Source organism: Gavia stellata, unplaced genomic scaffold (genome assembly GCF_030936135.1).
Source record: "Gavia stellata isolate bGavSte3 unplaced genomic scaffold, bGavSte3.hap2 HAP2_SCAFFOLD_578, whole genome shotgun sequence".
NCBI classification, from domain to species: Eukaryota; Metazoa; Chordata; class Aves; order Gaviiformes; family Gaviidae; genus Gavia; species Gavia stellata.
The window spans coordinates 15,293-42,661 of NW_026776608.1; the positions used below are offsets into that span (position 1 = coordinate 15,293).

At 61.9% G+C, this 27,369-nt stretch overlaps 2 protein-coding genes across 3 annotated transcripts; one reads left to right on the forward strand and one right to left on the reverse strand.

Annotated features, from left to right (window-relative positions):
- Positions 1–701: 701 nt before the first annotated feature.
- ZNF362 (zinc finger protein 362) lies at positions 702–12,891 on the reverse strand. 2 transcript variants are annotated; one of them, XM_059834739.1, is made up of 9 exons: positions 12,846–12,891; positions 10,980–11,064; positions 5,222–5,263; positions 4,814–5,082; positions 4,354–4,675; positions 4,033–4,257; positions 1,239–1,317; positions 955–1,113; positions 702–853 (listed from the first exon to the last, which is right to left on the reverse strand). In XM_059834739.1, the coding sequence occupies exons 1-9, from the start codon at positions 12,853–12,855 to the stop codon at positions 737–739; spliced, it is 1,308 nt and encodes a 435-aa protein (XP_059690722.1). In that variant the 5' UTR covers positions 12,856–12,891; the 3' UTR covers positions 702–736. The 2 variants fall into 2 exon arrangements, with proteins under 2 accessions (XP_059690722.1, XP_059690723.1); XM_059834740.1 differs by lacking the exon at positions 12,846–12,891 and adding an exon at positions 11,172–11,193.
- An 8,414-nt stretch (positions 12,892–21,305) lies between these two features.
- On the forward strand, positions 21,306–26,279 carry TRIM62 (tripartite motif containing 62). Its single transcript, XM_059834737.1, has 6 exons — positions 21,306–21,339; positions 22,618–23,046; positions 23,569–23,664; positions 24,150–24,406; positions 24,479–24,594; positions 25,539–26,279. The coding sequence occupies exons 2-6, from the start codon at positions 22,639–22,641 to the stop codon at positions 26,087–26,089; spliced, it is 1,428 nt and encodes a 475-aa protein (XP_059690720.1). The 5' UTR covers positions 21,306–21,339; positions 22,618–22,638; the 3' UTR covers positions 26,090–26,279.
- The last annotated feature ends 1,090 nt before the right edge of the window (positions 26,280–27,369 follow it).

Consider the following 27,369-nt stretch of genomic DNA (forward strand, 5'->3'; position numbering starts at 1 on the left):
AGGCAAAGCGATTACCCACCCCCCCGCGCTCCCCAAGGCGGATTTTGGGGGGTGCCGGGGATGGGGGGGTCGGGTGCGGCCCCGGAGGGACGCGGCTTTGCCCGCCGGCTTCTCCCTCGCAAGGGATGCGCCCCCCCCCCCCCCCCCAAAAAAAAAAAATAGAGAAACCGCCACCGAACACCCCAAAATGTTTGAAAAATAAACCCCAAACGTCCCGAAGGAGGTGGTGGCCACTGCGGTCCCTGGCTGCTCCCGCCGGAGAGTCCGTGGGGGGGGCAGGCGGCGGTGGGACCCCCCCTCCGGCTTCGTTTTTCTCCATCCACGGTTCGTTTTGGGTCTTAGTTCTGTTTTTAGCAGCACCAAGTTCTTGGCCAATAAATATATATATATATTTGTATCCAAAAAGTGGGAGGGGAGGGGGTGGGGGCTCCCGGGAGGAGGAGAAACCGCTCCCCTCCCCCCCCTGCAGACAACCCCCCCCCCCCCAAAAAAAAAAATAAACCAAACCGCAGAGATTCAAAGTGCTCTGAAACCGTCTTTGGATGTCACCAAACCTGCGGGGACCCGGGGCGGGGCGGGGGGACACGGCCCCGGGCACGTCCCGCCGGGCTCCCGGCCAGGGCTGGGGTGCTGCGGGTGGTGCTTCCTCCTCCTCCTCCTCCTCCTCCTCTGTGCGGGGGTGTCCCGTCCATGTGTGTGTGTGTGTGTGTCCCCCGATGCCAAAGGCGTTCCCGGGTTAGATGAGGGAGATCCGTACGGGAATGCCGGGTGACTCCGTCCTCTGCGGCGAGTGCTGGCTGACGAGGTGCTCCACCACGGTGTGTTTGGACATGTGCTTCATCAAATAGGTCTCCTGTGGGGTGGGGGGGAAGAGGGTGAGCGGCAGAACCGGCCGGGGCGGGGGAGCGGGATTTTTGGGGTGGGGGGGCGTCCCGGCGGCCCCCCCCGGCTCACCGAGGTATAGGCGCGGCCGCACATGCTGCAGCAGTAGGCCTTGGCGTGCTTGATGGCGTGAGCCGAGAGGTGGATCTGCAGCGAGGCCGAGTCCGTGTACGCCCGGTAGCAGTTGGGGCACTTGTAGGGCTTGTCCTTGTTGTGCTGTCGCTGGTGGGACTGCGAAATGGCGGGGGGGGGGGGGTTACGGCAGCCACCCCGCTCTGTGCCCTCCCCACCCCGGGGGGGGTGCGGGGCTCCTCTCCCCCCTCCCGGCGCTCCCGCCACCGTCCCGGGGCGCTGACCTGGAGGTTGGAGAGTTGCGTGAAGGCCTTTTCGCAGCCGGGGTGCGGGCACTTGTAGGGTCTGTCGCCGGTGTGGATTCTGCGGGGCGGGGGAACGTCAGGTCACCGTCCCCTCTGCCCCAGCCGCCCCCGGGGACCAGCGCTGCCCCTGTCCCACGTGGAGGGGTGACGCCAGGGACGGGGACCGCGGTGGGCACAGCCACGTCGGTGACACACCGAGTGACAGCAAAGCGCCCAGTGGGGCACGGGGGAAAGGGGGGGGAGGAGCCAAGAGGGGGGCCCGGCTCTGGGCAGGGGGCCTGGGGGCAATGAGTGTGGTGGGGACGATGAAGGCAGCAGAGATGATGAGTGTGGTGGGGACGATGAAGGTGCTGGAGGTGATGAGCGTGGTGGGGACAATGAAGGTGGTGGAGATGATAAGCGTGGTGGGGACGATGAGCGTGGTGGGGACGATGAGCGTGGTGGGGACGATGAAGGTGGTGGGGACGATGAAGGTGGTGGGGACGATGAGCGTGGCGGGGACGATGAGCGTGGCGGGGACAGTGAAGGTGGCGGAGATGATGAGCGTGGTGGGGATGATGAAGGCAGTGGGGAGAGTAAGTGTGGTGGGGAGGGATGAGCGTGGCGGGGATGAAGGAGGTGGTAGGGATGATGAGCATGGTGGAGATGGAGGTGCGTGGTGGGGACAGCGAAGGTGCTGGAGATGATGAGTGCGGTGGGGATGAAGAAGATGGTGGAAATCATGAGCACAGCGGGGTCAATGAAGGCAGTGGAGACTATGAAGGTGATGGGGATGGGTGAGCATGGTGGGGATGAAGAAGGTGGTAGGGAGGACGAGCACAGTGGAGATGGATGAACATGGTGGGGACGATGAAGGTGGTGGAGGTGATGAGCGTGGTGGGGACAAAGGTGCTGGAGATGATGAGCGTGGTGGGGACGATGAAGGTGGTGGAGATGATAAGCGTGGTGGGGACGATGAAGGTGGTGGAGACGATGAAGGTGGTGGAGACGATGAGCGTGGCGGGGACGATGAGCGTGGCGGGGACAGTGAAGGTGGCGGAGATGATGAGCGTGGTGGGGATGATGAAGGCAGTGGGGAGAGTAAGTGTGGTGGGGAGGGATGAGCGTGGCAGGGATGAAGGAGGTGGTAGGGATGATGAGCATGGTGGAGATGGAGGTGCGTGGTGGGGACAGCGAAGGTGCTGGAGATGATGAGTGCGGTGGGGATGAAGAAGATGGTGGAAATCATGAGCACAGCGGGGTCAATGAAGGCAGTGGAGACTATGAAGGTGATGGGGATGGGTGAGCATGGTGGGGATGAAGAAGGTGGTAGGGAGGACGAGCACAGTGGAGATGGATGAGCGTGGTGGGGATGATGAAGGTGGTGGAGGTGATGAGCGTGGTGGGGACGATGAAGGTGGTGGAGGTGATGAGTGTGGTGGGGACGATGAAGGTGCTGGAGATGATGAGCGTGGTGGGGACGATGAAGGTGGTGGAGGTGATGAGCGTGGTGGGGACGATGAAGGTGGTGGAGGTGATGAGTGTGGTGGGGACGATGAAGGTGCTGGAGATGATGAGCGTGGTGGGGACGATGAAGGTGGTGGAGGTGATGAGCGTGGTGGGGACGATGAAGGTGGTGGAGGTGATGAGCGTGGTGGGGATGATGAAGGTGGTGGAGGTGATGAGTGTGGTGGGGACGATGAAGGTGGTGGAGGTGATGAGCGTAGTGGGGACAATGAAGGTGGTGGAGATGATGAGCGTGGTGGGGACGATGAAGGTGGTGGAGATGATGAGCGTGGTGGGGACGATGAAGGTACTGGAGATGATGAGTGTGGTGGGGACGATGAAGGCAGAGGGGACGGACTGGCATGGCGAAGCCAGATAAGCATGGTAGGGACAATGAAGGTGGTGGGGATGGAGAAGTTGGTGGGGACAATGAGTGTGGTGGAGATGATGAGCATGGTCGGGACAATGAAGGCAGTGGACAGGGTGAGCATGGTAGGGGTGATGAAGGCAGTGGGGACGGTAAGCGTGGTGGGGACAGCTGAGCGTGGCGGGGATGAAGAAGGTGGTAGGAACAATGAGCACAGTGGAGATGAATGAGCGTGGTGGGGACGATGAAGGTGGTGGAGGTGATGAGCGTGGTGGGGACGATGAAGGTGGCGGAGGTGATGAGCGTGGTGGGGACGATGAAGGTGGTGGAGGTGATGAGCGTGGTGGGGACGATGAAGGTGGTGGAGGTGATGAGCGTGGTGGGGACGATGAAGGTGGTGGAGGTGATGAGCGTGGTGGGGACGATGAAGGTGGTGGAGGTGATGAGCGTGGTGGGGACGATGAAGGTGGTGGAGGTGATGAGTGTGGTGGGGACGATGAAGGTGGTGGAGGTGATGAGTGTGGTGGGGACGATGAAGGTGGTGGAGGTGATGAGTGTGGTGGGGACGATGAAGGTGGTGGAGGTGATGAGCGTGGTGGGGACGATGAAGGTGGTGGAGGTGATGAGCGTGGTGGGGACGATGAAGGCGGTGGGGATGATGAAGGCAGTGGGGACAGGTTGGCGTGGTGGGGACAGATGAGCACGGCAGGGATGAAGGAAGCGGTGGGGACAATGAGCATAGTGGGGACAGACGAACGTGGCGTGGATGAAGGTGGTGGGGGGGGGACAAGCGTTGTGGGGACAACGAGCATGGCACAAGGGACGCCGGGCGCAGGCCCCGCCACCCCCTAAGGGCAGACGGGGCTGAAGGGCCGCCCCCCCAGCCTCCCGGGGCCCCCCCCGGCCCCGCGGGGCCCTCACCTGGTGTGCTGCTGGAGGTGGGACAGCTGGCGGAAGGACTTCTCGCAGTAGGAGCAGTGGTAGGGTTTGACGCCCAGGTGGATGCGCAGGTGCTGGGCCAGGTAGGAGGCGTTGGCGAAGGATTTGGAGCAATGGGGGCACTTGTGGGGCTTGGCCTCTGTGTGCGACTTGGAGTGGATCTGCATCTCCGACTTGGTGAAGAACGTCAAGGGGCAGACCTTACACCTGGAGAGGGAGGGAGAACCCCGCAGGGACCGGGCTGGGGCGGGGGGGGCACCCCACCGTCACCCCGGCCCCCCGCACGGGCGGGTGGGCGCCTACCTGTACGTCTTCCCCTCTTTGGCCGTCTCCCCCGAGGCCAGGATGGGATAGGGCACCACCAGGACCGGCGGTCCCGAGGGATTTTCCGCCTTGATTTTCTTACGGCCTCGTTCCGCCTTGGGTGCCCCCAGCAAGCCGTGACCCTGGATTGTCTTTATGGAGTCGAGGAGGGGGGGGCTGGTGATTCCTGAGATTAGGGTGGGCGAGGAGGCGATGAGGCGGCTCTGGCTGGTGGAGGTGGGAGTCGATGGGGTGGTGGTCCCCGTCCCCGTGCTGGATTCGGAGGTGCTGACCGCCGGCGCGCGGGAAGCCAGCCCCAACCCTGGCGAGCAAAGAGGCGGGGGGCGTTAATGTTAGGGAGGGTGTCCCCCGCTCTCTTCTCTCACGGCATTATCCCAAATCGGGGGGATCCCTCCCCAAAATCTGCCGGGAGCCGCTAACCCCCCCGCCGTGGCGGTACCTGTGACAGTGCTGGTGGCCGGTCGGGCGTGCAGGGCCACGTCGGGCTGGGGGACGGCTTGAGGGTGGAGACCCGGGACCTGCTGCAGTTTGGGGAGGGACATGATGGACTGGCTGCTTTCGGCGGGCGAGGGGGGCACCAGGAGGGGCTGCTGGGAGGCCACGGAGGTGGGGGGCAAGTGCGGGGGTCGGATCTTCTCCGCCATCAACTGCTCCTTGATTTTGTTGATCAGGACCAGGTTGTCCAGCTGGTGGGGGGTGGTGGGGGGGAGAAGGCAGAGCGGTGGGTCAGGGGCGGAGGAGGCAGCACCCCCGGCCTCCCCCCGGGGCCTCCCCCTGTCCTCCCTCCTCCCCAAAATCCCGCTGTCCCGGGGGGAGCGTCCTACCTGGCTGGGCATGGTGGGGGGGGGGCGGCCAGAAGTAGGGGTTGTTGAAGCGAGGCTCCGCCATCCTGGGGGGAGAGAGGGAGGGCGGGTTATGGGGTGGCACCGGCTGCCGCACGGACCCCCCCTCCCACCTCCCCTGGGGGCTTGAACCCCCCCCCCCCGCCCCGACATCAAACCCCCAAACAGCAACACGCAGGCTCTGAAAGAGGGCAGGGAGCAGGCAGGGAGCAGGCAGGGCTGGGGACCTCCCGAGCATCTTCCCAGCTGGAAATTCCTGCAGGATCGGGGTAACGCCGAGCACCCGCCTGCCATGAAGACCCCGAAACGCCGGCAAGCGCACGAGGATGCAATTTGGCAAGAGCAGGGGGGGGAATTTGGGAAAAAAAAAAAAAACCACATCTCCCAATTCCCGGAGGTATCCGCACTGCTCCTCCAATATCTCCAGGCGGGATGACAGAGGCGGACGGGACGCTGCCGCGAGAGAGGGCGAGCACGACGGCGACACATCGAACCCAAACCCAACCCCGGCTGAATCCCCCCCCCAAAAAAAAGCCACCCCCAATCCCAAGCGAAGCAACCCGTGATGTCCGCGGGCAGCTCGGCGGGAAAACCCGGCTGCAGCGGGGCCGGGAGATTTAGAAACGCTTAAACACGTTGGGAAAATTAATTTGCAGTCCATCTTCGGGTAATAAAAAAGATCTGAAAGAGGGACGGCGAGAAAACGACACCAGCGTACCGGCCCGGTGTAAACGGGCATCGCCGTGCCGGCAAACCTCATTACGGGGGTGTTTAAGGGTACAGTGTATAAGGGACCCCGGTGGAACGTATAGGAGTGGTCCCCGAGGAGCTCCATCTGTAATATAAACCAGGACACGGCCGGGATCCCGGGAGAAACTAGACCGGCACCTCCGGCAAAGCACGTCCCCGAAAGCCTTCGGGGTGGTGGGATTCGGGGGCGAGGTGCCTATGGCAGAGCACCGGCGGCTGGGGAAACTGAGGCACAGAGAGCCCCGGGTGACGGCTGCGGGGATTCAGACACAGTCCTGTGTTTGCCGGATGGGCAGCCTCCTCCGAATGGCGCCGGTGCCGCTGCCGTCCGGGAACATCCCTGCTCCCACAAAAAAAGCACCCTGGGGCTGGGAGGGGGTGATGAGCCTTCCTCCTCCTCCTCCTCGCACTCACTTGCTGCCCCTCGGTTTACATCAGACCCCGAGCTCACCATAGGAGGGTGGGCAGCACCCAGTGAAAGTGGGTCCTGGTCCCGCCGGGGACTTAGCACCCCTACGGACACCCCAGCCTGAAAAAGAGCCATGTGCTGGACCCCTCCAGGCTCGTTTTTGGGGGGAAACTGAGGCAGGAAGGAGGGGACCAACTGACCCTCATGATACGGAGCAGCGCGGCGCAGGACAAGGCGCGTTTTGGGGGGACTCAGACCGACGCACCGGCGGCTGTAGGCCGTGCTGAAGAACAGGAGCCATTTTGCCTGGCAGACCCCAACGCCGCGGCCAGGCCAAGAGACCACCCGGACACCGAGCATCCCCACCGGCTTCCAAAATTCCCCCTCCCTGCCCTGAACCGCTCCGGGTCACCTCCCAGCTGCCCGTGCACCAAATTTCAGCTTTTTCAAGTGAAAGCGAACCCGGATCCTCGCAATATCCCCAGGCACGATTGTTTTTCCCCTCCGTTTTCTCTCCACCCGCCGAATTTACCCCCCTCTCCACGGCGCAGGCAGGCGAAAGGCAGAGCCGGGAGTCCCGCTCTGCGCCACGCCCGTGCGCAAAGAAAGGGTAATTGCTGGGGCTATTAAATGCGCTTTCCCATACGCCACCGGCTATTTTATATAGATTATATATGTACCCACACGCCGCCCACGTTGCGAGTTTACCCACTGGCTACGTATATATATATACACACACATCAGATCACTCGGGATGATGAGCACGGGATGGGGGACTGCGGGATGTGGGGATGACGGCACGAGGGGCCGGTGCACCGGGAGACGGGGCCGAAAGAGGAGGTCGCGGCAGGGAAAACCCCTCGTGATGGAGACGGGCAGGAAAGCGGGCAGCGAGCGGGCAGAGGAGTGCAGGCAGGAGGGCTGCGGGTCCCCCCGACGCGGCCAAGCACCCCGGCACGAAGCCCACCGCCCCGGCGGCAGCCCCGCGGCGTGGGAAAACAGGAAGCCGGAGCTATGATTAGAAAAGGGTTTTTTGGAGCTGCTCCCCTGTCACAGCAGGTGCCCTGCGACCTCCGTCCTTCCCATCTGTCTGTCCATCCGTCCTCCCTGTCCCGACAGCATGCCAGGCTCTGCCGGAGCCATCGGTGGCACCAAGAAGGATCGAAAGCGCCGGGGCGGCTCTCAAACCATCGCCGGGGTGCGGCACAAACCGCTACAAACAGTCCCAGGACCCCTCGTGCAAAGCTGGAGGGGGAGTGGGCAAAGGCATGAAGCGCATTTTGGGGAGGAAAGTGAAAATATTGCGTCTATCCCCCGCCCCCGCCTCCACTTGAAGAGGTCTTATTAAATTAATTATAAATTATTTGCAAAACCACCGCGCTCGGAGCTTGACGAACCTGCCCGGAATAAAGAGGAAAGAAATGGTCGGTGTGCCAAAAAAAAAAATATCAAAAAATCCCTGTTCCTGTTCCGATTTCATGTCATAAATCGTGCGGTATTTCATCAGGAGCGGAAGGAGCGGCTTCCCCCTCTCCCTGGGCTGGGATGGCTGGGGGAGGAAGCAGGAGGGGATATAAAGCAGATGGAAAAATATATATATATATATATATAAAAAACCTCCTTTTTTCTATATTCTCAGCTAACTATGAAAAATGGAAGCTGACATGCAGCAAAGGAAAAAAAAAAAAGAAGAAAATCCATTAAAATGGAAATTATGAAGGGTGGGGAATGCTGCAGCGCGTCTCCCCCCGGCTCTGCGGGACCCAGCTGTGCGGGACACGGGGTTGAGGGGGAGCGTTAGGGCTCTGCGCGCCCCCCAATTTTTGGCTGGCCAGGGGGAAAACCCGCCCTGGGTAGCGGCTCTCCGGTGGCACAGGGTCCTGCGGTCCAAACCGCGGGGTGGGAGAGCCCCCGGCATCCTCTGCGGGTACCGGGTTTGGACAACTCTTGCCAAGGGGAAGCCGAAGGTTGTCCCCAGGGACACGGGTGGGTGCTAAAAGCATCGCGGCCGCCCGAGCGGGCACGGCTGGAGGGATGTTGGAAGAGCAAGCAGGAAGATGCGCGGAACCCCAAAAACGGGGGCCAAACCCCAAATTCCCGCAGAACGGCGCAGTACCCGGCATCGCCGCTCAACCGGGCGAAGCGGGGGAAGCGGCAGCATCTCGGGCGACCCTAAAAAGACACAAAAATCATCGCCTCCGCACCCACGGGGAAGGAAGAGAGCGCGAGAAGCCGGCAAGCCGGGGCGAGGGGGGGATGCCGAGGGGGAAAGGGGTGCGGCGGCGGCAGCGAGGGGTCGGCGGTGGCGAGATATGGTCGGACGCCGGTGTTTTGGTACTCACAGGCTGGCCTCAGAAGCCAGGTGGCCGCAGCTGCCTGGGGAGACGTGTCGATGAGGCTCCAGATTGATGGGAGGTAGATGATGGCACGGGTGGGCACGAGCTCACTAGAGCCTTCCAACTTCCTACCCAACTGCCGCTAAGTCAAGCTACAGTTCTCTAGGGAACGCCTCTACCTTGGCAGCCCTCTCTGTCTCGCCTTCGCTGAAATAAAAAGAAACAAGAGATTTCTTTTCACGGCACCGCCGAGAGAAAGGGGGCAGCTCCCGGGTACCGGCAACCCTGAGGACGGCGAGCGATCACCCACCCGGTACAGCCGGCAAACGGGGCGGGAGGGGGAGCTGGGAGGTGAGGGGAGGGATTTGGGGTGACCGGAGCGGTGGTCGGCGTGCCTAAACGTGCCCTCGACCGAGCAAGAAGCCGAGCCCTCGGTGTCCCCAACCGCAGCGTCCTGTCCCCGAGGGTCCCGGTGAGAGCATCGGGGCACAGATTCCCCTCCCCATGCCAAGTGGCGAGCGCAGGAAAGCCGACGGCGGCCCGAGATGGCGCGGCGGCCGACAGCCAAGCGGGGTGAGGTCCCCTGCATCCCCTCCCCGAATCCCAGCACGTCCTCACCGCCATGGGACAGACAGGGGATGGTGACGCTGGCACCGCCATGTCCCCGCCAGCTCCTGTGGCTGGGCGACGGCAGAACCTGGCTCTGCCCCGCACCGTGCCTCAGCTTCCCCCCAAAACACGAGGCCACGGCCCTCTCCCCCCCGTGAGGACAGGTCTCCCCCCGCATGCAAGCGGGGTTTGCCCAGAGCAGGAGGATTTTCCGAGGGAAAGTGAGTGCCCCTCCGCAAAAACCCCATCCCAGAAGCAGCATCCAGAACCATCCCGCTTCCATCCTCGGGGAACTCGCGTCCCTCTCCGCCCGGATTGTCCTCATCCAGGAGGAATTTACCCCAAAGCAGAGGTGGCAGAAGGCAGGCGAGGCCGGGGAAGCAGAAACGACGGGCAAGATCCGAAAGCCCCATCGCTCCGGGGAGGGGGGGGGCAGACCGCGCGCCAGAAGAATTCACCCAAGATGGAACCAATTAAACCCCACGTTTCCGCCCCCCGAAGGGCCGTTAACTGGTGTTTCTCCTTCACATTTTCAGCAAAACCAACCCAAAATGAGCCCCAACGTAAACCCCATCCTGGTATGGGGGTCCCTGCGTGGGAAAGGGGGTGCGCGGGCACAGGGACGAGGAGCCAAGCGCTGGCGTGAAGCAAAAGGGGAGGCAAAGCCACGCTGGGGACCACCGTGGGGTCCCCCCTCCTGGGGATGAAGGAGGGGGGGAACCAGGGAGGCAAGGCTCCCGAAAGACGGGGGCCGAGGCGGCACAACCCCAAATCCTCAGGGTCGAAACACCGTCTGTCCGTCCCGTCACCGATGGGACCCACCGCAGGGGACACGGGGACAGCCCGCAGGGAAAGCCGGCACCTGTGGGGTGACGCTCGCGCCAAACGTGGGGCCTGTGTCGTCCCCCCCCAAAACACACCGTTCCCCAGCGCTGGGGGGGTTACCTGCTCCCCCAAATACACCCACACCCCTAAAAGAGACCAGCCAGGCACCCCGCAAGGCAAAGATGGGGCCCGCAAAACAGCCAGCTCGGGGGGCAGCCGGCCCCCCACGGCAGCAAGGCGGGGGGGAGGCTGGAGAGCACCCATGGGTGATGCCGCGCACCGGCGGGTGGGGAAACCGAGGCACGGGCGGCTTAGCAGGGGTTTGCTCCGAGGAGGTAGCGAGCGCGCACCGAATACAACATGCACTTGTTGTGACATCGCACCCCCCGACCGAAAATCCAGAGTTTTTAAAGGGGAAAAAAAATAAGGGGGGGGGGGGGTGGGGGGTGGTGATCGAGGAAGAAAAAGATTATTTTACACATATAAATACACGTATCTTAAAACAGAAATTTCAAGCGGTCAAACTTACGCCATGAGCGGGGTCCCCTCCGCCGCCGGATCCGGCCCCCTCCCGGCAGGGGGGACGGGCAGGTATCCCCCCGCACCCCCCCAAAATTCCCCAGGGAGGGCCAAAATCTGCCCCCGCTTATATATAAAGATATATATGCGCATGATAATACAGATGTTATGATGTGCGTATATATATTATTTTTATATGCATGTATGTAATTACGTGCATACGCATCATTAAGCGCATATACATTATTTTACGGTGTAAATACATATAGGTTTTTTTTTTTCCTCCGGTCCCCTCAATAAAGCCGGCATGCCCACCTCTGCGAGTATTGGCGTTGCTTCCCCTTATCCGCGTCCATCTCCAGCTCTAGCTGAGACCGGGTGCTGCACGCGGGGCGTTTTTCTACGGGGGGACAAGGAGGACAACTTCACACACCCCGAACCCACCGCCAGCCCCCGGCACGCGAGATCCCAGAGCGGAGGAACAAAAGCGAAGCGGCTCCGACCTACCCGACCCGTGGGAACGTGGGGTTTTTCCTGAAAATAGAGAGAACAACAAAAAAAAACAAACAACAAAACAAACAAAAAAAAAAGCAATGGTTTTTTTAAGCCCGGTTTACCCCCAAGCTGCCTGTGAAGCCGAGGGATGGGAGCTGGCTGGAAAATCGGGGTTGAAATCCATCCCCTCGCCCCGGACCCTCCGCCTCTCGGCAAACTGCACGCCGGGAGGGACCGAAAACTTTTTTACCTCTCCGCTAAAATATCACTTTATAATCTCAAAAGGCCTCAGGCTCGAAGCCGCTATCGCCCGCTCCATCCTCCCCGGATTAAAAAACCCGGCTGATGTCCGAAAGACTGCGGGGCCGGGGGAAAAAAAACCCAGAAAACAAGGAGCATCCTCCGACCTTGCAGGGTATTTGCTGGAGAAAAAGAAATAAAATCAGCAAATTAATCATTCCTGGGTTAAAACGCATCTTCGTCCGGCTTCGCCGCGGCCACGCCGGCTCTAAGCTCCCCCCCCGGGCCCCCGACGTGGCCGGGAGATTATGGATGTATAAATAGTATATGGCTAAATATACGTCCAGGCAGACAGACAGACCTCTCTAAGCACCGCCACGGAAATTTGGGTCCCTCGCTAAGGCTGCCGCATTCCTGCCAAAGCGCGATGCAAAAATATTCCCCCGTTAGACCTTCCAGCCAGCGAGACCACTTTCTAGACAAAACCGGTTAATGCGGAAAGAGAGGAAAGGAAGAAAAAGGGGGGGGGGGGGGAAGGAATAAAAATGATAACAATAATAATAACCACCCCCCCGCGCACTTCTTCCGCCACCCCCTGCGTATGAAAAAAAGCCGTGAATAAATAAAAAAGCAAACACACCCCCCCCCAACATGCAACATCCACAAAAATAGGTACGTTCAGCTGCAATTAACTTTTCCATTAGACCATCCAGAGGGAGAGAAAAAGAGAAAATCCAGCAAAATGGGTATTTTCCTGGACGTCCCCCCCCTTTTCCCCCTTCATCCCCCCCCCTTTTTCCTTCTTCTTCTCCTCGGTGAAGGGGGGGGGTGGTAAAAATGAAATAATAATAATAATTAAAAAAAAGGAGGTGGAAAAAGGCGAAGTTTGGCGTTAAGTGAAGTTGAAATCCTCGACCTGGGAGGGGAGATTGGGGGGGGGGGGGGGGGGTTGGCCTTTTTTTTTTTTCTCAGACAAAAAGGCCGGGGATGGGATGGAGGGGGGGGTTTGGGGGGGGGGGGGGTTGGCCCGGCCGGGAGTTCCCCCCCCCCCCTTCATCCGCCGCCTCTCCCACATTCTCAGACGGTTTTATTAAAATTCGCAGACAAAAGGAAACAAAAATGCAGCCCCGGCTTATTTTTAAAACGCTAGGACGGGGACGCCATATTCTGCAGATCTGCGAGGAGGGGAAGGGGGGGGGTGAGGGAAAAAATGTAAAAAAAAATAGGATAAATAATAATTTAAATTAAAAAAACCCAAAACGCAGCGCTGGGGGGGGGGGGGGAGTGGGGCCGGGCCCCCCCCCTCGGTCGTACCCGGGTGAGGGGGGTTGGGGGGGTTTTGAGGTGATTTGGCGGGATGGGAGGGGGGGGAAGGGGGGGGAAGGAAGGGAAGAGGTAAAAAAAAAAAGGGGGGGGGGTGAGGAAAAAAGAAGACACTTCCTATACCAACAGCCATGCTGCCCCCGCCGCGTCCCGCCGGCTCCGCCGCACGGAGGAAGATGGGCGCCCCGCGCCGCCGCCCGCCCCCGCGCCCGCCCCCGCCCGCCCAACCCCGGGACGCGCGGGCCCGGCCGCGGCGCCGCCTTCGCCCCGCTCCTTACCGGGGGGGGACACACAGAGTGGGGGGTGCGGCGGGGCACGGCGTCCTCAGGTTCCCCTCAGGTCCCCACACGGAAATCTCCTCCGAGCCGCCGGGTCCCCTCAGCCCCGCGGGATCCCCTCGCTCGCCTCAGGGCGCCCCAAATGGCCTCAGGGCGCCCCAAATCTCCTCAGGGCGCCTCAGGTCTCCTCAGGGGCCCCCAAATCTCCTCAGGGCCCCTCAAATCTCCTCAGGGCCCCTCAGATCTCCTCAGGGGCCCCCAAATCTCCTCGGGCCCCTCAAATCTCCTCAGGGGCCCCCAAATCTCCTCAGGGCCCCCAAATCTCCTCAGGGCCCCTCAGATCTCCTCAGGGGCCCCCAAATCTCCTCAGCGGCCCCCAAATCTCCTCAGCACCCCCCAAATCTCCTCAGGGCCCCTCAATCTCCTCAGGGCCCCTCAGATCTCCTCAGCACCCCCCAAATCTCCTCAGGGCCCCTCAAATCTCCTCAGGGCCCCTCAGATCTCCTCAGGGCACCCCAAATCTCCTCGGGGCCCCTCAAATCTCCTCAGGGCCCCTCAGATCTCCTCAGCACCCCCCAAATCTCCTCAGGGCCCCTCAAATCTCCTCAGGGGCCCCCAAATCTCCTCAGGGCGCCCCAAATCTCCTCAGGGCCCCTCAGATCTCCTCAGGGGCCCCCAAATCTCCTCAGGGCCCCTCAAATCTCCTCAGCACCCCCCAAATCTCCTCAGGGCCCCTCAAATCTCCTCAGCACCCCCCAAATCTCCTCAGGGCGCCCCAAATCTCCTCAGGGCCCCTCAAATCTCCTCAGGGCGCCTCAGATCTCCTCAGGGCGCCCCAAATCTCCTCAGGGGCCCACAAATCTCCTCAGGGCCCCCCAAATCTCCTCAGGGGCCCACAAATCTCCTCAGGGCGCCTCAGATCTCCTCAGGGCGCCCCAAATCTCCTCAGCGGCCCCCAAATCTCCTCGGGGCCCCTCAAATCTCCTCAGGGCCCCTCAGATCTCCTCGGGGCCCCAAATCTCCTCAGGGCCCCCCAAATCTCCTCGGGGCCCCTCAAATCTCCTCAGGGCCCCTCAGATCTCCTCGGGGCCCCAAATCTCCTCAGGGCGCCTCAAATCTCCTCAGGGCCCCTCAGGTCTCCTCAGCACTCCCCAAATCTCCTCAGGGACCCCCAAATCTCCTCAGCGGCCCCCAAATCTCCTCAGGGGCCCCCAAATCTCCTCAGCACCCCCCAAATCTCCTCAGCAGCCCCCAAATCTCCTCAGGGGCCCCCAAATCTCCTCAGCACCCCCCAAATCTCCTCAGGGGCCCACAAATCTCCTCAGCACCCCCCAAATCTCCTCAGGGCCCCCCAAATCTCCTCAGCGGCCCCCAAATCTCCTCAGGGCCCCTCAAATCTCCTCAGGGCACCCCAAATCTCCTCAGCACCCCCCAAATCTCCTCAGGGCACCCCAAATCTCCTCAGCACCCCCCAAATCTCCTCAGGGGCCCACAAATCTCCTCAGCACCCCCCAAATCTCCTCAGGGCCCCTCAAATCTCCTCAGGGCCCCCCAAATCTCCTCAGGCCCCTCAAATCTCCTCAGCACCCCCCAAATCTCCTCAGGCCCCCAAATCTCCTCAGCCCCCCCCCAAATCTCCTCAGCCCCCACAAATCTCCTCAGGCCCCCAAATCTCCTCAGCCCCCCCCCAAATCTCCTCAGCCCCCCAAATCTCCTCAGCCCTCCCCGACCCCCCCCAGCCCCCAGGTTCCCCTCAGCCACCCCAGTTCTCCTCAGCACCTCACCCCCCCGAAGCTCCTCAGCCCCCCCCGGTTCCCCTCAGACCCCCCCAATTCTCCCCACCCCAGATCCCCTCAGCCCCCCCGGATCCCCTCAGCCCCCCTGGATCCCCTCAGCCCCCCCAGTTCACCTCAGCCTCCTGGTTCACCTTAGCCCCCCCAAATCTCTTCAGCCCCCCCTCCTCAGTTCCCCTCATCCCCCCCCAGATCCCTCAGCCCCCCCGGATCCCCTCAGCCCCCCTCGGATCTCTTCAGCCCCCCCAGTTCCCCTCAGCCCCCCAAATCTCTTCAGCCACCCCCAGATCCCCTCAGCTCCCCCGGATCCCTCAGCCCCCCAGTTCCCCTCAGCCCCCCCCAGATCCCCTCAGCCCCCTGGATCCCCTCAGCCTCCCAGTTCTCCTCAGCCCCCCAAATCTCTTCAGCCACCCCCAGATCCCTCAGCCCCCACAGTTCACCTCAACCCCCCCCACATCCCCTCAGCCCCCCTTCCAGTTCCCCTCAGCCCCCCCCAGGTCCCCTCAGCCCCCCCAGAGCCCCTCAGCCCCCCCCAATCTCTTCAGCCCTCCCCCCCAGGTCCCCTCAGCCCCCCAGTTCCCCTCAACCCCTCTCTGTGCCTCTGCAGCCCCACAGCCCCCCTCGGGGTGCCCCCCCCACCTTGGCCCCCCTCCCCAGCCCCTTTGAGGGTCTCCACAGCCCCCTCAGGGATGCTGCCCCCCCCCAAGTCCTCCCTCTGCCCCCTGAGGGTCCCCCCCATTTCCCTGGGGGCTCCCCAGCCCCTCTCAGGGTATCCCCCCCCCCCATCTTGGGGTCTCCCCATCCCCTCTGTGGGTCTCTGCAGACCCCCGGGGTCTCCCCAAACCCCCCAGCTTTGGCAGCCCCTTGGGGCTCCCCATTTGCTTTCTCCCCCCGCCACGTCCCTTTCAGGGAGCGTCTTTTTTTTTTAAAATCTAAATTTATTTCTCTGTTTTTTCATCATTTTATTTGTGTGTCCCCCCCACCTCAGCCCTGTACCCCAAGTCAGCAGATACAGCCCATAGGGGAAGGAAAAAGGGGGGCAAAACCCACCCGGTTCCCTTTCTTCTTCTCCAAGGTCCAGGGGATGACGGTGCTTCTGAGTTTCCAAATTAAAAATAAATTTAAACCCCCCCAAAACTGGGGATTTTTTTCACGCTTTCCCGAAACGCTGCGTCACGGAGGACAACGGAGAGGAGAGGGACGCCCTGAATGGTGGAACCATAATTAGCAAACCCAAACGATGCCTCCAAGAGAAAGGTGGGGAGTGGGGAAGGACCAGGCATGGGATGGGATGGGATGGGATGGGATGGGATGGGATGGGATGGGATGGGATGAGTCTCCAAGAGGTCTCCACCAAGGTGTGGGCATCCATCTGCAACTTCCCTGGACGTCTCCTGGTTTGGGATGAGCTTCCAAGAGGTCTCCACCGAGGTGTGGGCATCCATCTGCAACTTCCCTGGACGTCTCCTTGTTTGGGATGAGCATCCAAGAGGTCTCCACCGAGGTGTGGGCATCCATCTGCAACTTCCCTGGACGTCTCCTTGTTTGGGATGAGCATCCAAGAGGTCTCCACCGAGGTGTGGGCATCCATCTGCAACTTCCCTGGACGTCTCCTTGTTTGGGATGAGCATCCAAGAGGTCTCCACCGAGGTGTGGCCATCCATCTGCAACTTCCCTGGACATCTCCTTGTTTGGGATGAGCTTCCAAGAGGTCTCCACCGAGGTGTGGCCATCCATCTTTAACTTCCCTGGACATCTCCTGGTTTGGGACGAGCTTCCAAGAGGTCTCCACCGAGGTGTGGCCATCCATCTGCAACTTCCCTGGACGTCTCCTGGTTTGGGATGAGCTTCCAAGAGGTCTCCACCGAGGTGTGGGCATCCATCTGCAACTTCCCTGGACGTCTCCTGGTTTGGGATGAGCTTCCAAGAGGTCGCCACCAAGGTGTGGGCATCCATCTGCAACTTCCCTGGACATCTCCTGGTTTGGGATGAGCATCCAAGAGGTCTCCACCAAGGTGTGGGCATCCATCTGCAACTTCCCTGGACATCTCCTGGTTTGGGATGAGCTTCCAAGAGGTCTCCACCGAGGTGTGGCCATCCATCTGCAACTTCCCTGGACATCTCCTGGTTTGGGACGAGCTTCCAAGAGGTCTCCACCGAGGTGTGGCCATCCATCTTTAACTTCCCTGGACGTCTCCTGGTTTGGGATGAGCTTCCAAGAGGTCTCCACAGAGGTGTGGGCATCCATCTTTAACTGCCCTGGGCGAGTGGAGGGCCATGAAGACCCTGGGGAAGGTCCTGGCCAAGGCGGTGGTGCCGGGAAAGAGGTGCTGTCACCCTCCCGGTGCCCTCTTGGGTCTGGCCGTGTCCCCTACCCATGTCCCCACCGCTTCTTTAGCACCACCACCAGCTAGCTGGTCTGGGATCCCCCCCGTTGCCCAACATTTTCCCATCTTGGAAGGTCCCCAGATCCATTAATTACCCATGACTCAACCAAGAACCTGAGCCAGCAGCTCGAAAACTCCCCTTTTATCTGATTTTGGGATGTTGACACCTGGCAGTTGCTGCCCAACGCTGGTCTCACCCCAAAACGGGACACGGGGAGAAGACCGGAACATCTCAGCGCTTCCCTGAGGTCCCTTAAGCCACCGGTGTCCATCCCCGATGCCGCCGAGTTCCCCCTCGTTGGGTTTATTTTCATCGGTGCTTTCGCTTCCTCCCGCAGCGCCGGGGCTTTCGGCTGCTGGGATTTTTTTTTTTTTTTGCCGTGATTATGAAACTGGTGGTTTTAAACCTCTGCACCATTTTAGGTGATTCTTGACTTCTGGTGGGGGGGGGCGTTGTCCAACCGCGAATCTGCGGCAGGAGGACACGCTGTGGGTCATCCCTGAGCTTGGGGGGTCCATCAGGCGTTGGTGAACATCTCCTGGGACCGTCCTTGTTGAGACTGGCTGAGATAAGCAACGCTCCGGGCTTTTTTTCCGACCCTACGTTGGGTGGATTTAATCTTGGGTGTGGGAAAGGGGCCCCTTTCCTGGGGAGGTGGTTGGTATGCAGGGATAAAAAAAAAAAAATAATAGTACTAAAACCGTGCCCGTCTCCGTCCTGGGTTGCAAAATGGAGGAAATAAGCGCTCGCCTTCCGAAAAAATACGGTTCCAAGGCTGGTTTTGCCCCTGGGATAGATCCAACCGCGATTAAAAGGAGGGGAAGGCAGGAGCGGAGGTAAATCACCGCCGTAAATCACCGCCGCGGGGGTTTCGGCAAAGCTGCGGGGCCGCTACACCTGCGCGCTCCCCCCTGGAACGCCGGCTCCTTCCCATTTTGGCATCACCATGAAGCCGGATCTGTCCGGCACAACGCCGGCGCTGTGTAAAATCCCTTCGGTTGACTCGGTGGAGAAAGGGAGATGTTTATGGAGGGCAACCTGGGATGTGCCGGTGGGAAAACATGGTCCCCGAGGGGCGATGCGGGGCTCCCGGCCAGCTTTTTCGGTGTCCCCAAAGTCTTTGTCCCTGACTGCGGGACACCGGGAAGGCAATCCTTTGGGCAATGCCCCTCCAAAACTCCTCCATCCCACCCACCCGCTCGTTTCCTTCACGAGAAATCCCTCCTTTTCCATAAAAAGCTGGTGGAAGCGTCCGCCGCCTGCCCCGAAGGAGGTTCCCCCGCAACGGTCTGGCCACGCCAGGCATCGGTGATGCCGGCGTTCCCGGTGCTGCTTGGGCCCGAGGGGTGAAAATCCTCATTCCTGCCTTCTTGGGGTTAACGAACCCATAAAGTGGGTTTTTCACCCCGGATTCGCGGCGATGGGGAGGGCCGGGTGCCGAGGTCCTCGCCGATGCTGGCGTGAAGCCGGAGGAGGTTTTGGCGTGTTTGGTGGTGGTGGGGAAACGAAGGTGCGTGGGTTTCCCTTCTCCCTGCAAACGGGAGGGCCGTTTGGTTCTAATTAGGTAATGAGTTAATTAGGATTAATTAGTTAATGTTTGCAAAGCACTTAGGAGATGAAAAGCGCCAGCGTGGGGTGGCTTTGTGCGTCCTCGTGCTCCGGGTGGAGGGGTGCCGGGGCTTTGGCTAAAATCCCCTCCCGCAACACCCTTAGGAGGGGACTCCTCAAACGGAGCCCGGCCAGGCCGGGCTCGGAACGCGGCAAGAAGGTGGGCTCCAACAACAGGAGGTCTCCAACGGCGAGGGATGCTCCCGGCACTCCGCCTTGGCTCCGACAAGGGGAAGAGCTATGCCGGGATGGAGGCACGCATGCCGAGAGCCAAGCGGGCACGTCCCGGCGTGCCCATCCCGCCGGCAGCGCTGTTTCATCCGGCGGCGGGGGGAAAATTCCAGCACCGCGGCTCAGGGGCCTCCCTTCCCGCCAGCATCCCGCGAGTGGAGCCGGCACACGCGGCACACGTGGGAAGGAGACGGGTTTTCCCTGCCTGCTGGGCGCGTCACTGCGCTTTGCCGGATCGCCCAGACCCTCACCCCGTCCTGGCACCCTCCGGCACGCCGGGGCAGAGAAGGGGCTGCATACCCCCCCAAAAAAACGGGAATCAAGACACGGTGGAGCCCCCTCGGCTTGCGCCGGGGTTACCAGGAGGTAACGAAGCCAATTTACTAATTAACCGGGATTAATTTCCCTGTTTGCCCAAACACACCCGCCCCGCGGTTTCCCTTCATTGCCTAAGGAGCCGCCGGGATGAGCGTCGGCAATTCCGGTTGACCGCCACGTGGTCCAGCGGGACGATGTTCGCCCAAATTTCCCGGGTGTTTCGGCCACACGCTTGGGATACAAATTAAATAATAACCCGTTAACGATCCGGGATGGGACCCCCCAGCCCTGAATCTGAGCGGGGCTGGATTTGGGGTGAAAAAAGGGGGTTTTTTGTCTTCTCCGGTCGAGCCGGCCCCATCCCCGCTCGCCGGCGCGGCTCTTTGATGATTTAATTTCAGCCCTTCCTCCGTCCCTGGTGGGTCCCGGAGGGGAGACAAGACCTGAATTCCTAATGCAGAAAAACAAGCAGAAAAAAACCAAACCCATGTGGGGGTTTCATTTGGGGTTTGTTTTTTTTTTGGCTTTTTCCAAGCTTTTCGGGCCTGGCGGGAAGAGGAACAAAACGGGTGGTTATTCCCCGAAAGGTGGGGAAGGGACATGGGGGGATACCCTGGTTGTGCTGGGGCGGGAGGAGGGAAAAAAGGGGGGTGCCGGCAGCCGGAGCGGGGCGATTCGGCGGCGAAAAGCCGAGGCGCTTGTTCCCTTTGGCTCCCAGCCAGGCGTTCCCGCCGCCTCCGAAATATGCAGCTTAACCCCCTCCCAGGGAATTGCGTCTGTGTGTGTGTCCCCACTCCGTCTCCATCTTCCCGGCTCCAGACCCCCCCGCCCGCCGTCCCCCTCCTGCCCCGGGGGGCTGGGGGGACCCGTCCTCTGTCCTGCCTGGTCCTCGAAGGGGGACCGAACGGGTCCCCAGGGTCCCCCGGGGGCTTTCGGGACGGGGGAAAGCCTCGCCGTGGGGCAGCCAACATCGCTATGGGGCAGCCAGCACTGCCGTGGAGCAGCCGCCACTGGCAAAGCCCACTGGTCCCCATAGGTCCCACTGTGGCGGAGCATCGCGGTGACACGGGAGGGGACAGCAGAAGCTCATCATCCGAAACTCCTCTCGATGTGATTTTTGGCCAAATTGGTAAAATTTTGGGGAAAACCAGTGTTTTCTCAGCAATACCTGTGCCAGTGTCACCTATGGTGTCCCCTGTCCCTTGTCCCCACGGGTCCCCTGTTGCTCTGCCAGGGGGGTGGGATGGGGGCAGCGCTGGTGGGCACAGAAAGCCGAGGGGTGGACAGACAGACGGACGGAGGGCCAGACAGAGGGATGGATGGATGGGGGGACCAAGTGAGGGATGGACGGACAGAGGGACAGAGGGGCGGAGGGATGGACGGGGGGGGGACACACAGAGGGACGGAAGGACAAACGGACGGACGGAGGGATTAGGGCCCGGGGGGGTGGCTGGACAGGGGACTGACGGACGGGTGGACGGACAGAGGGACCGAAGAACGGCCCGAGGGCTGGGTGGGCGAACGGCTGGCTGGACGGACAGACGGACGGTTGGCGGGGCCGGGGACACGGGTGGAGGTGCCGCGGGAGGAGGGCGCGGGGCGGGGGGGCGGCGGGGGGGGCTGGAGCCGCCGGCGGAGCTCTGGGGGGCCGCCCCGGTGCTGCGGCCCCTTTAAGAGCCCCCCCCCCCAAAAGAAGCGCCGCGGCCCCTTTAAGCGGCCCCCCCCTCCCCGGGCGGGCGGTGGTGCGCGCCGGTGGGCCGCGCCGCGCGGGGGACAATGGGGCGGGGGCGGCACCACTGTGGCTGCGGGGGGGGGGGGGGGTGTGTGTGGTGTGCGTGGGCAGGAAGTGCCGCGCGGCCACGCCCCCTCCTCTTTGCCCACCCCCCGCCCGTCGCGGCGGGGCGCGCTGGGAGGCGGCGGCGGGATCGCTCCCCACCCCCCCACTCCCCGGGCACCGGGAACGGGCACCGGGCACCGGGCACCGGCACCATCCCTGGCTGGGTGAGGGCAGCAGGCGCCGGTGGCTGCGGGAGGCGGGGGGCGGCCTCGAACCCGCGGTCTTGGAGGGGCGGGGAGCGGTCTCGAACCGGGGTCCTGCCGGGAGCCGGGGGGGGGGTGATCTCGACCGCGGGTCCCCCCATTGCAGCCCCCCGGCAGCCTCAACCCTGCCCCCCCCCCCCCATCGCAGCCCCATTGCAGCCGCTCCCCTGGGTGCCCCCCACCCCTGGGCTCCCCAAAATCAGCTTGACCCCCTGTCCCCCCTATTACAGTCCCCCCCCCCCCGCTCCCCCATATCATCTGCACCCCCCGGCCCCACCTATTACAGCCCCTCAGGTCCCTCGTATTGGCTTCACCCCCAGTCCCGCCCGGTACAAACCCCCCAGCCCCCCCATTGCAGGATGACCCCCCAGTTCCCCCCATTTCAGGCTGACCCCCCCAGTTCCCCCCATTGCAACCCCCCCATTTCAGGCTGAGCCCCCAATTCCCACCATTGCAACCCCCCCCCATTTCAGGCTGACCCCCCCAATTCCCCCCCATTTCAGGCTGACTCCCCAATTCCCCCCATTTCAGGCTGAGCCCCCAATTCCCCTCCATTTCAGGCTGACCCCCCCAGTTCTCCCCACTGCAACCCCCCCATTTCAGGCTGACCCCCCAATTCCCCCCACTGCAACACCCCCATTTCAGGCTGACCCCCCCAGTTCCCCCCACTGCAACTCCCCCATTTCAGGCTGACCCCCCAATTTCCCCTCATTTCAGGCTGACCCCCCCAATTCCCCCCATTGCAACGCCCCATTTCAGGCTGACCCCCCAGTTCCCCCCATTGCAACACCCCCATTTCAGGCTGAGCCCCCAATTCCCCCCCATTTCAGGCTGACCCCCCCAGTTCTCCCCACTGCAACCCCCCATTTCAGGCTGACCCCCCAATTCCCCCCATTTCAGACTGAGCCCCCAGTTCCACCCCACTGCAACCCCCCCCATTTCAGGCTGACCCCCCAATTTCCCCTCAATTCAGGCTGAGCCCCCAATTCCCCCCATTGCAACCCCCCCATTTCAGGCTGACCCCCCCCAATTCCCCCCCATTTCAGGCTGACCCCCCAATTCCCCCCGTTGCAGCCCTCCCAGCCCCCCCATTGCCTCCTGACCCCCAATTCGCGCCCGTTTCAGCCCCCCCTCCCCAGCCCCCCTCGCTAGCAGCCTCACACCCAGGCCCCCCCATTCCCCCCCAAAAGCTCTCCCCACCCCCCCAGGCCCCCCCTTTACCTCCTGCCGCCCCCCCAGCCTCTCCCCCAGCCCCGAGCCATGGCTTGCAGCCTGAAGGACGAGCTGCTCTGCTCCATCTGCCTGAGCATCTACCAGGACCCGGTGAGCTTCGGCTGCGAGCACTACTTCTGCCGCCGGTGCATCACCGAGCACTGGGTGCGCCAGGAACCCCAGGGCACCCGCGACTGTCCCGAGTGTCGCCGAACCTTCACCGAACCCACCCTGGCCCCCAGCCTGAAGCTGGCCAACATCGTGGAGCGTTACAGCGCCTTCCCCTTGGACGCCATCCTGGGCGCCCAACGCAGCCCCTTCCCCTGCAAGGACCACGAGAAGGTCAAGCTCTTCTGCCTCACCGACCGCGCCGTCGTCTGCTTCTTCTGCGACGAGCCCGCCGTGCACGAGCAGCACCAGGTCACCAACGTGGACGATGCTTTCGAGGAGCTGCAGGTGTGTCCATCCCTCCGTCCATCCCTCCGTCCATCCCTCCGTCCATCCCTGGCCGTAGAACATCATCCCTCCAGGATCCCCTGCCTTGAGCTGTTCCTCTCAGCTCCTTCGTCCATCTGTCCCCTCTTGCCTCGGCGTTGGCTCCCGTCCGTCTGTCCCTGCACCCCTTCTTTCCCCGTTGGGGTCAGCCCTGTGGCTTCCTCCCGTCCGTCTGTCTATCCATTAATCCATATATTCTTGTGCCTCTGCCCCCGTGGGATTCCCCCTTGGCCATCTGTCTGTCTGTCCACAAACCAGCTGGCCATGCGCCCCCCAAGTAGCCCACCCCCCAAACCATTACCTGCCCCCCAGCTCTGCCCTGGACAGGATCCCCGTGCCGGCAGGGACCAACCGTGCCCCTGCACCCCCCTTTTCCATGACCCCCCGCACCCCAAGAGCCGGGTTTTGGCAGGAAAGCTGCCTGCTGGGATCCCTTTTTTCCCCCAAATCCCCTATTTTTTGGGTTTTTTTTTTTTTTTTCAGCGGGAGCTGAAGGAGCAGCTCCAGGGGCTGCAGGAGAGCGAGCGCGGCCACACCGAAGCCCTGCACCTCCTCAAACGGCAGCTGGCCGAGACCAAGGTACGAGCGGGGACGCGGCTGTGCCCCCCGATAGCACCCCAGCCTCGCTGACCTGATTTGGGGACCTCCAAAGACCCCAAACCCCACAGTTTCATGGATCTGCCCCATTTTTTCTTTCCCCGGTACCCCGAAACCCACCGGTAGGTTGACGAAGCCACCTATCAGGCTGCTCATCCCTCTTTATTTCCTTCAGGGCTGCTTTTATATATCTTTTAAATTAATTTTTATTTTATATTCATCTCCTCCTTGCTCAGGGCTTCAACTTTCAGCGAGGTTCAATTTTCTCTCCATCCCCACCATGACGGGGTTTTTTTATTGTAGGTTTTCTATAGGGATGCAGGGTCAAATATCCATCCCTGGATGCTTGGAGCATCCAAAATTGTTTGAGTTAACGGGGCTGTAGGGGTTTATTTTGGGAATTATGGATTCATGGAGGGGTTGGGGCAGGTTTTGGGGGATCCTGACACCCACCTGCACCCCAAAAGTCCTCAGCCAAGAGCCTGCGGGTAACTATCGGGGAGGCTTTTGAGCGGCTGCACCGGCTGCTGCGGGAGCGGCAGAAGGCGATGCTGGAGGAGCTGGAGGCGGACACGGCGCGGACGCTGACCGACATCGAGCAGAAGATCCAACGCTACAGCCAGCAGCTCCGCAAGGTGCAGGAGGGCAGCCAGATCCTCCAGGAGCGCTTGGCCGAAGCCGACAAACACGTCTTTTTAGCCGGCGTCGCTTCCCTTTCCGAGAGGTGGGTGACAACCGGGGTGACACTGGGGTCCCCCGCATCGTCCCCCCTTTCTCCATCATCTCTCCTTCGCAGGCTGAAGGGGAAGATCCACGAGACCAACCTGACCTACGAGGACTTTCCCACCTCCAAGTACATGGGGCCGCTGCAGTACACCATCTGGAAATCCCTTTTCCAGGATATCCATCCCGGTGAGGGACGCGGGGATGGGCTGGCTGCGGGGTCGGTGGGGTTTCCGGTGAGGGATGGGGATGGGGACATCACCGGCGAGGGAAGGGGACCCACCGGTGAGGGATGGGGGTGTGCCAGTGAGGGATGGGGACATCACCGGTTGAGGGATAGAGATGGGGACATCACTGGTGAGGGACGGGGAAGTGCCGGTGAGGGATGGGGAATGTCACTGGTTGAAGGATAGGGATGGGGATGTGTCGGTGAGGGATGGGGACATCACTGGTGAGGGACGGGGAAATGCCGGTGAAGGATGGGGACACACCGGTGAGGGATGGGGATGTCACCGGCGAGGGACAGGGATGGGGACATCACTGGCGAGGGATGGGGACATGCCGGTGAGGGATTGGGATATTGCCAGGGAGGGACGGGGAGGATGGGGACATCACCAGCGAGTGAAGGGGACCCACTGGTGAGGGATGGCGACGTGCCAGCGAGGGCTGGGGACATCACCGGTTGAGGGATAGGGATGGGGACGTCACCAGCAAGGGACGTGGGGACGTGTCGGTGAGGGATGGGGACATCACTGGCAAAGGATGGGGACATGCTGGTGAAGGATGAGGACACGCCGGTGAGGGACGGGGACATCACTGGTGAGGGATGGGGAGGATGGGGACACCACCAGCGAGGGATGGGGACACGCTGCTGAGGGATGGGGACATCACCGTCGAGGGATAGGGATGGGGACATGCCAGTGAGGGATTGGGATATCGCCGGTGAGGGATGGGGAGGATGGGGACATCACCGGTGAGGGATGGGGACACACCGGTGAGGGATGGGGACACACCGGTGGCCTTCTCTGCACCACGGTGGTTTGCAAACTGCTGGGGCAGAGCCACCTGCGCTGGGTCTGGGGGTTGCGTTGACGCTTGTCCCCTCCTTGTCCCCGTGTCCCCCCTTGTCCCAGTGCCGGCAGCCCTGACGCTGGACCCCGGCACGGCTCACCACCGCCTGATCCTCTCCGACGACTGCACCATCGTGGCGTACGGCAACCTGCACCCCCAACCGCTGCAGGACTCCCCCAAACGCTTCGACGTGGAGGTCTCGGTCTTGGGTTCGGAGGCGTTCGGCGGCGGGGTCCACTACTGGGAGGTGGTGGTCTCCGAGAAGACCCAGTGGATGATCGGTTTGGCCCACGAAGCCGTCACCCGCAAGGGCAGCATCCAAATTCAACCCAGCCGAGGTTTTTATTGCATCGTCATGCACGACGGTAACCAGTACAGCGCCTGCACCGAGCCCTGGACCCGGCTCAACGTCAAGAGCAAGCTGGAGAAGGTGGGGGTCTTCCTGGACTACGACAAGGGGCTTCTCATCTTCTACAACGCCGACGACATGTCCTGGCTCTACACCTTCCGGGAGAGGTTTCCTGGCAAGCTCTGCTCTTATTTTAGCCCCGGGCAGAGTCACGCCAACGGGAAGAACGTCCAACCCCTCCGGATCAACACCGTTCGCATCTAACGGGGCGGGGAGGGGGATTTGGCCCCCCGGCATTCGGCGCGTCCCCGCGCTCCGGGTGTTTTCCCGCTGTTTGGTGGAGGTTTGGGCTGATCCTGCCCCAGGGAACTGCCCGCCGGCACTGGGCAGGATCCGGCCCTTTCACCCCTCCGCCCTTCTCTCTGTCCGGTGCTTCCAGGAGGGTCCCGGCGCGGGGTGGGGGGTGCGGGGGGGTCCGGGCTGCTGCAATAAAAGGATTTGGAGAGAAGGGGCTGGGTGGTGGAGAACCCCTGGGTGGGGGGGAGACGCCGGGATGGGCCGTGGTGCACCGCAGCGTGCCACGCCATAGGTACCGCGCCGTGCCATGCCACGGTGCACCACGCCGTGCCGTACGTATTGCGCGGTGCCGTATGTACGGTAGTGCGCCGTTGTGCAGCGTGCTGCGCCGTGCCGTACGTACCGTACGGTGTTGTGGCGTCCTGTGCCGTGCCGTATGTGCTGCACTGTGCCATGGTGCGCTGTGCCGTGCCATACATACCGCACCGTGCTGTGCCATGCCGTATGTTCTGCACCGAGCCATCATGTGCTGTGCCACGCCATACGTGCTGTGCCGTGCCATAGGTACTGTACTGTGCCATGGTGCGCCATGCCATACGTACTCTCCTGTGTTGTGGTGTGCTGTGCCGTGCCGTATGTACGGCGCCGTGCCATGCTGCACCATGCTGTGCCGCACCGTACATACTGCACCGTGGTCTGCCATGCTATATGTACTGCACCATACCTTGGTGCACCATACTGTGCCATGTTATATGTAGTGCACCGTGCCCTCGTGCACCGTGCCATGCCATATGTACTGTGCCGTGGCGCGCTGTGCCGTGCCACGCCGTACACCCCGCACAGTGCCGTGCTATACGTCCTGCACCGTGCCGTGGTGCGCCATGCTGTGCCACGCCATACAGGCTGCACGGTGCTCCGCACCGTGGTGCGCGTGCTGTGCCGTACGTCCTGTGCCGTGTGATGGTGTACGGTGCCACGCTGTGCCACGCTGTCACAGCCCTGGGGCCACCAGGGTGGCAAAGAGGGGTCTCTATAGGGGATGCTGCCTATGTATAGGAGTTCCCGTATAGGGGATGCTGCCTGTGGGGCCGTGCCGTGCGGAGGGGCTTGGCTGTGGGAGGTATATGTATATAGGGGGGTATGACATGGAGAGCGGGGCTGCGCTGTAGGGCCCCGCAGGTGTGTCAGGCTGTATAAGGGCTGGGCTGTATAGGGGGTGTGATGTATAGGGGGTGTGATGTATAGGG

Bases quoted from the DNA above. Each gene is read 5' to 3' on its own strand.
- ZNF362 (XM_059834739.1), bottom strand. The intron at 1,318-4,032 runs GTGAGGGCCCCG...CCCGCCCCGCAG, and splicing joins CACCTCCAGCAGCACACCAG to AATCCACACCGGCGACAGAC. The intron at 1,114-1,238 runs GTCAGCGCCCCG...GCCATTTCGCAG, and splicing joins CGCAACTCTCCAACCTCCAG to TCCCACCAGCGACAGCACAA.
- TRIM62 (XM_059834737.1), top strand. From the start codon at position 22,639: ATGGCTTGCAGCCTGAAGGACGAGCTGCTCTGCTCCATCTGCCTGAGC. The intron at 23,665-24,149 runs GTACGAGCGGGG...GCACCCCAAAAG, and splicing joins GGCAGCTGGCCGAGACCAAG to TCCTCAGCCAAGAGCCTGCG. The intron at 24,595-25,538 runs GTGAGGGACGCG...CCCTTGTCCCAG, and splicing joins TTTCCAGGATATCCATCCCG to TGCCGGCAGCCCTGACGCTG.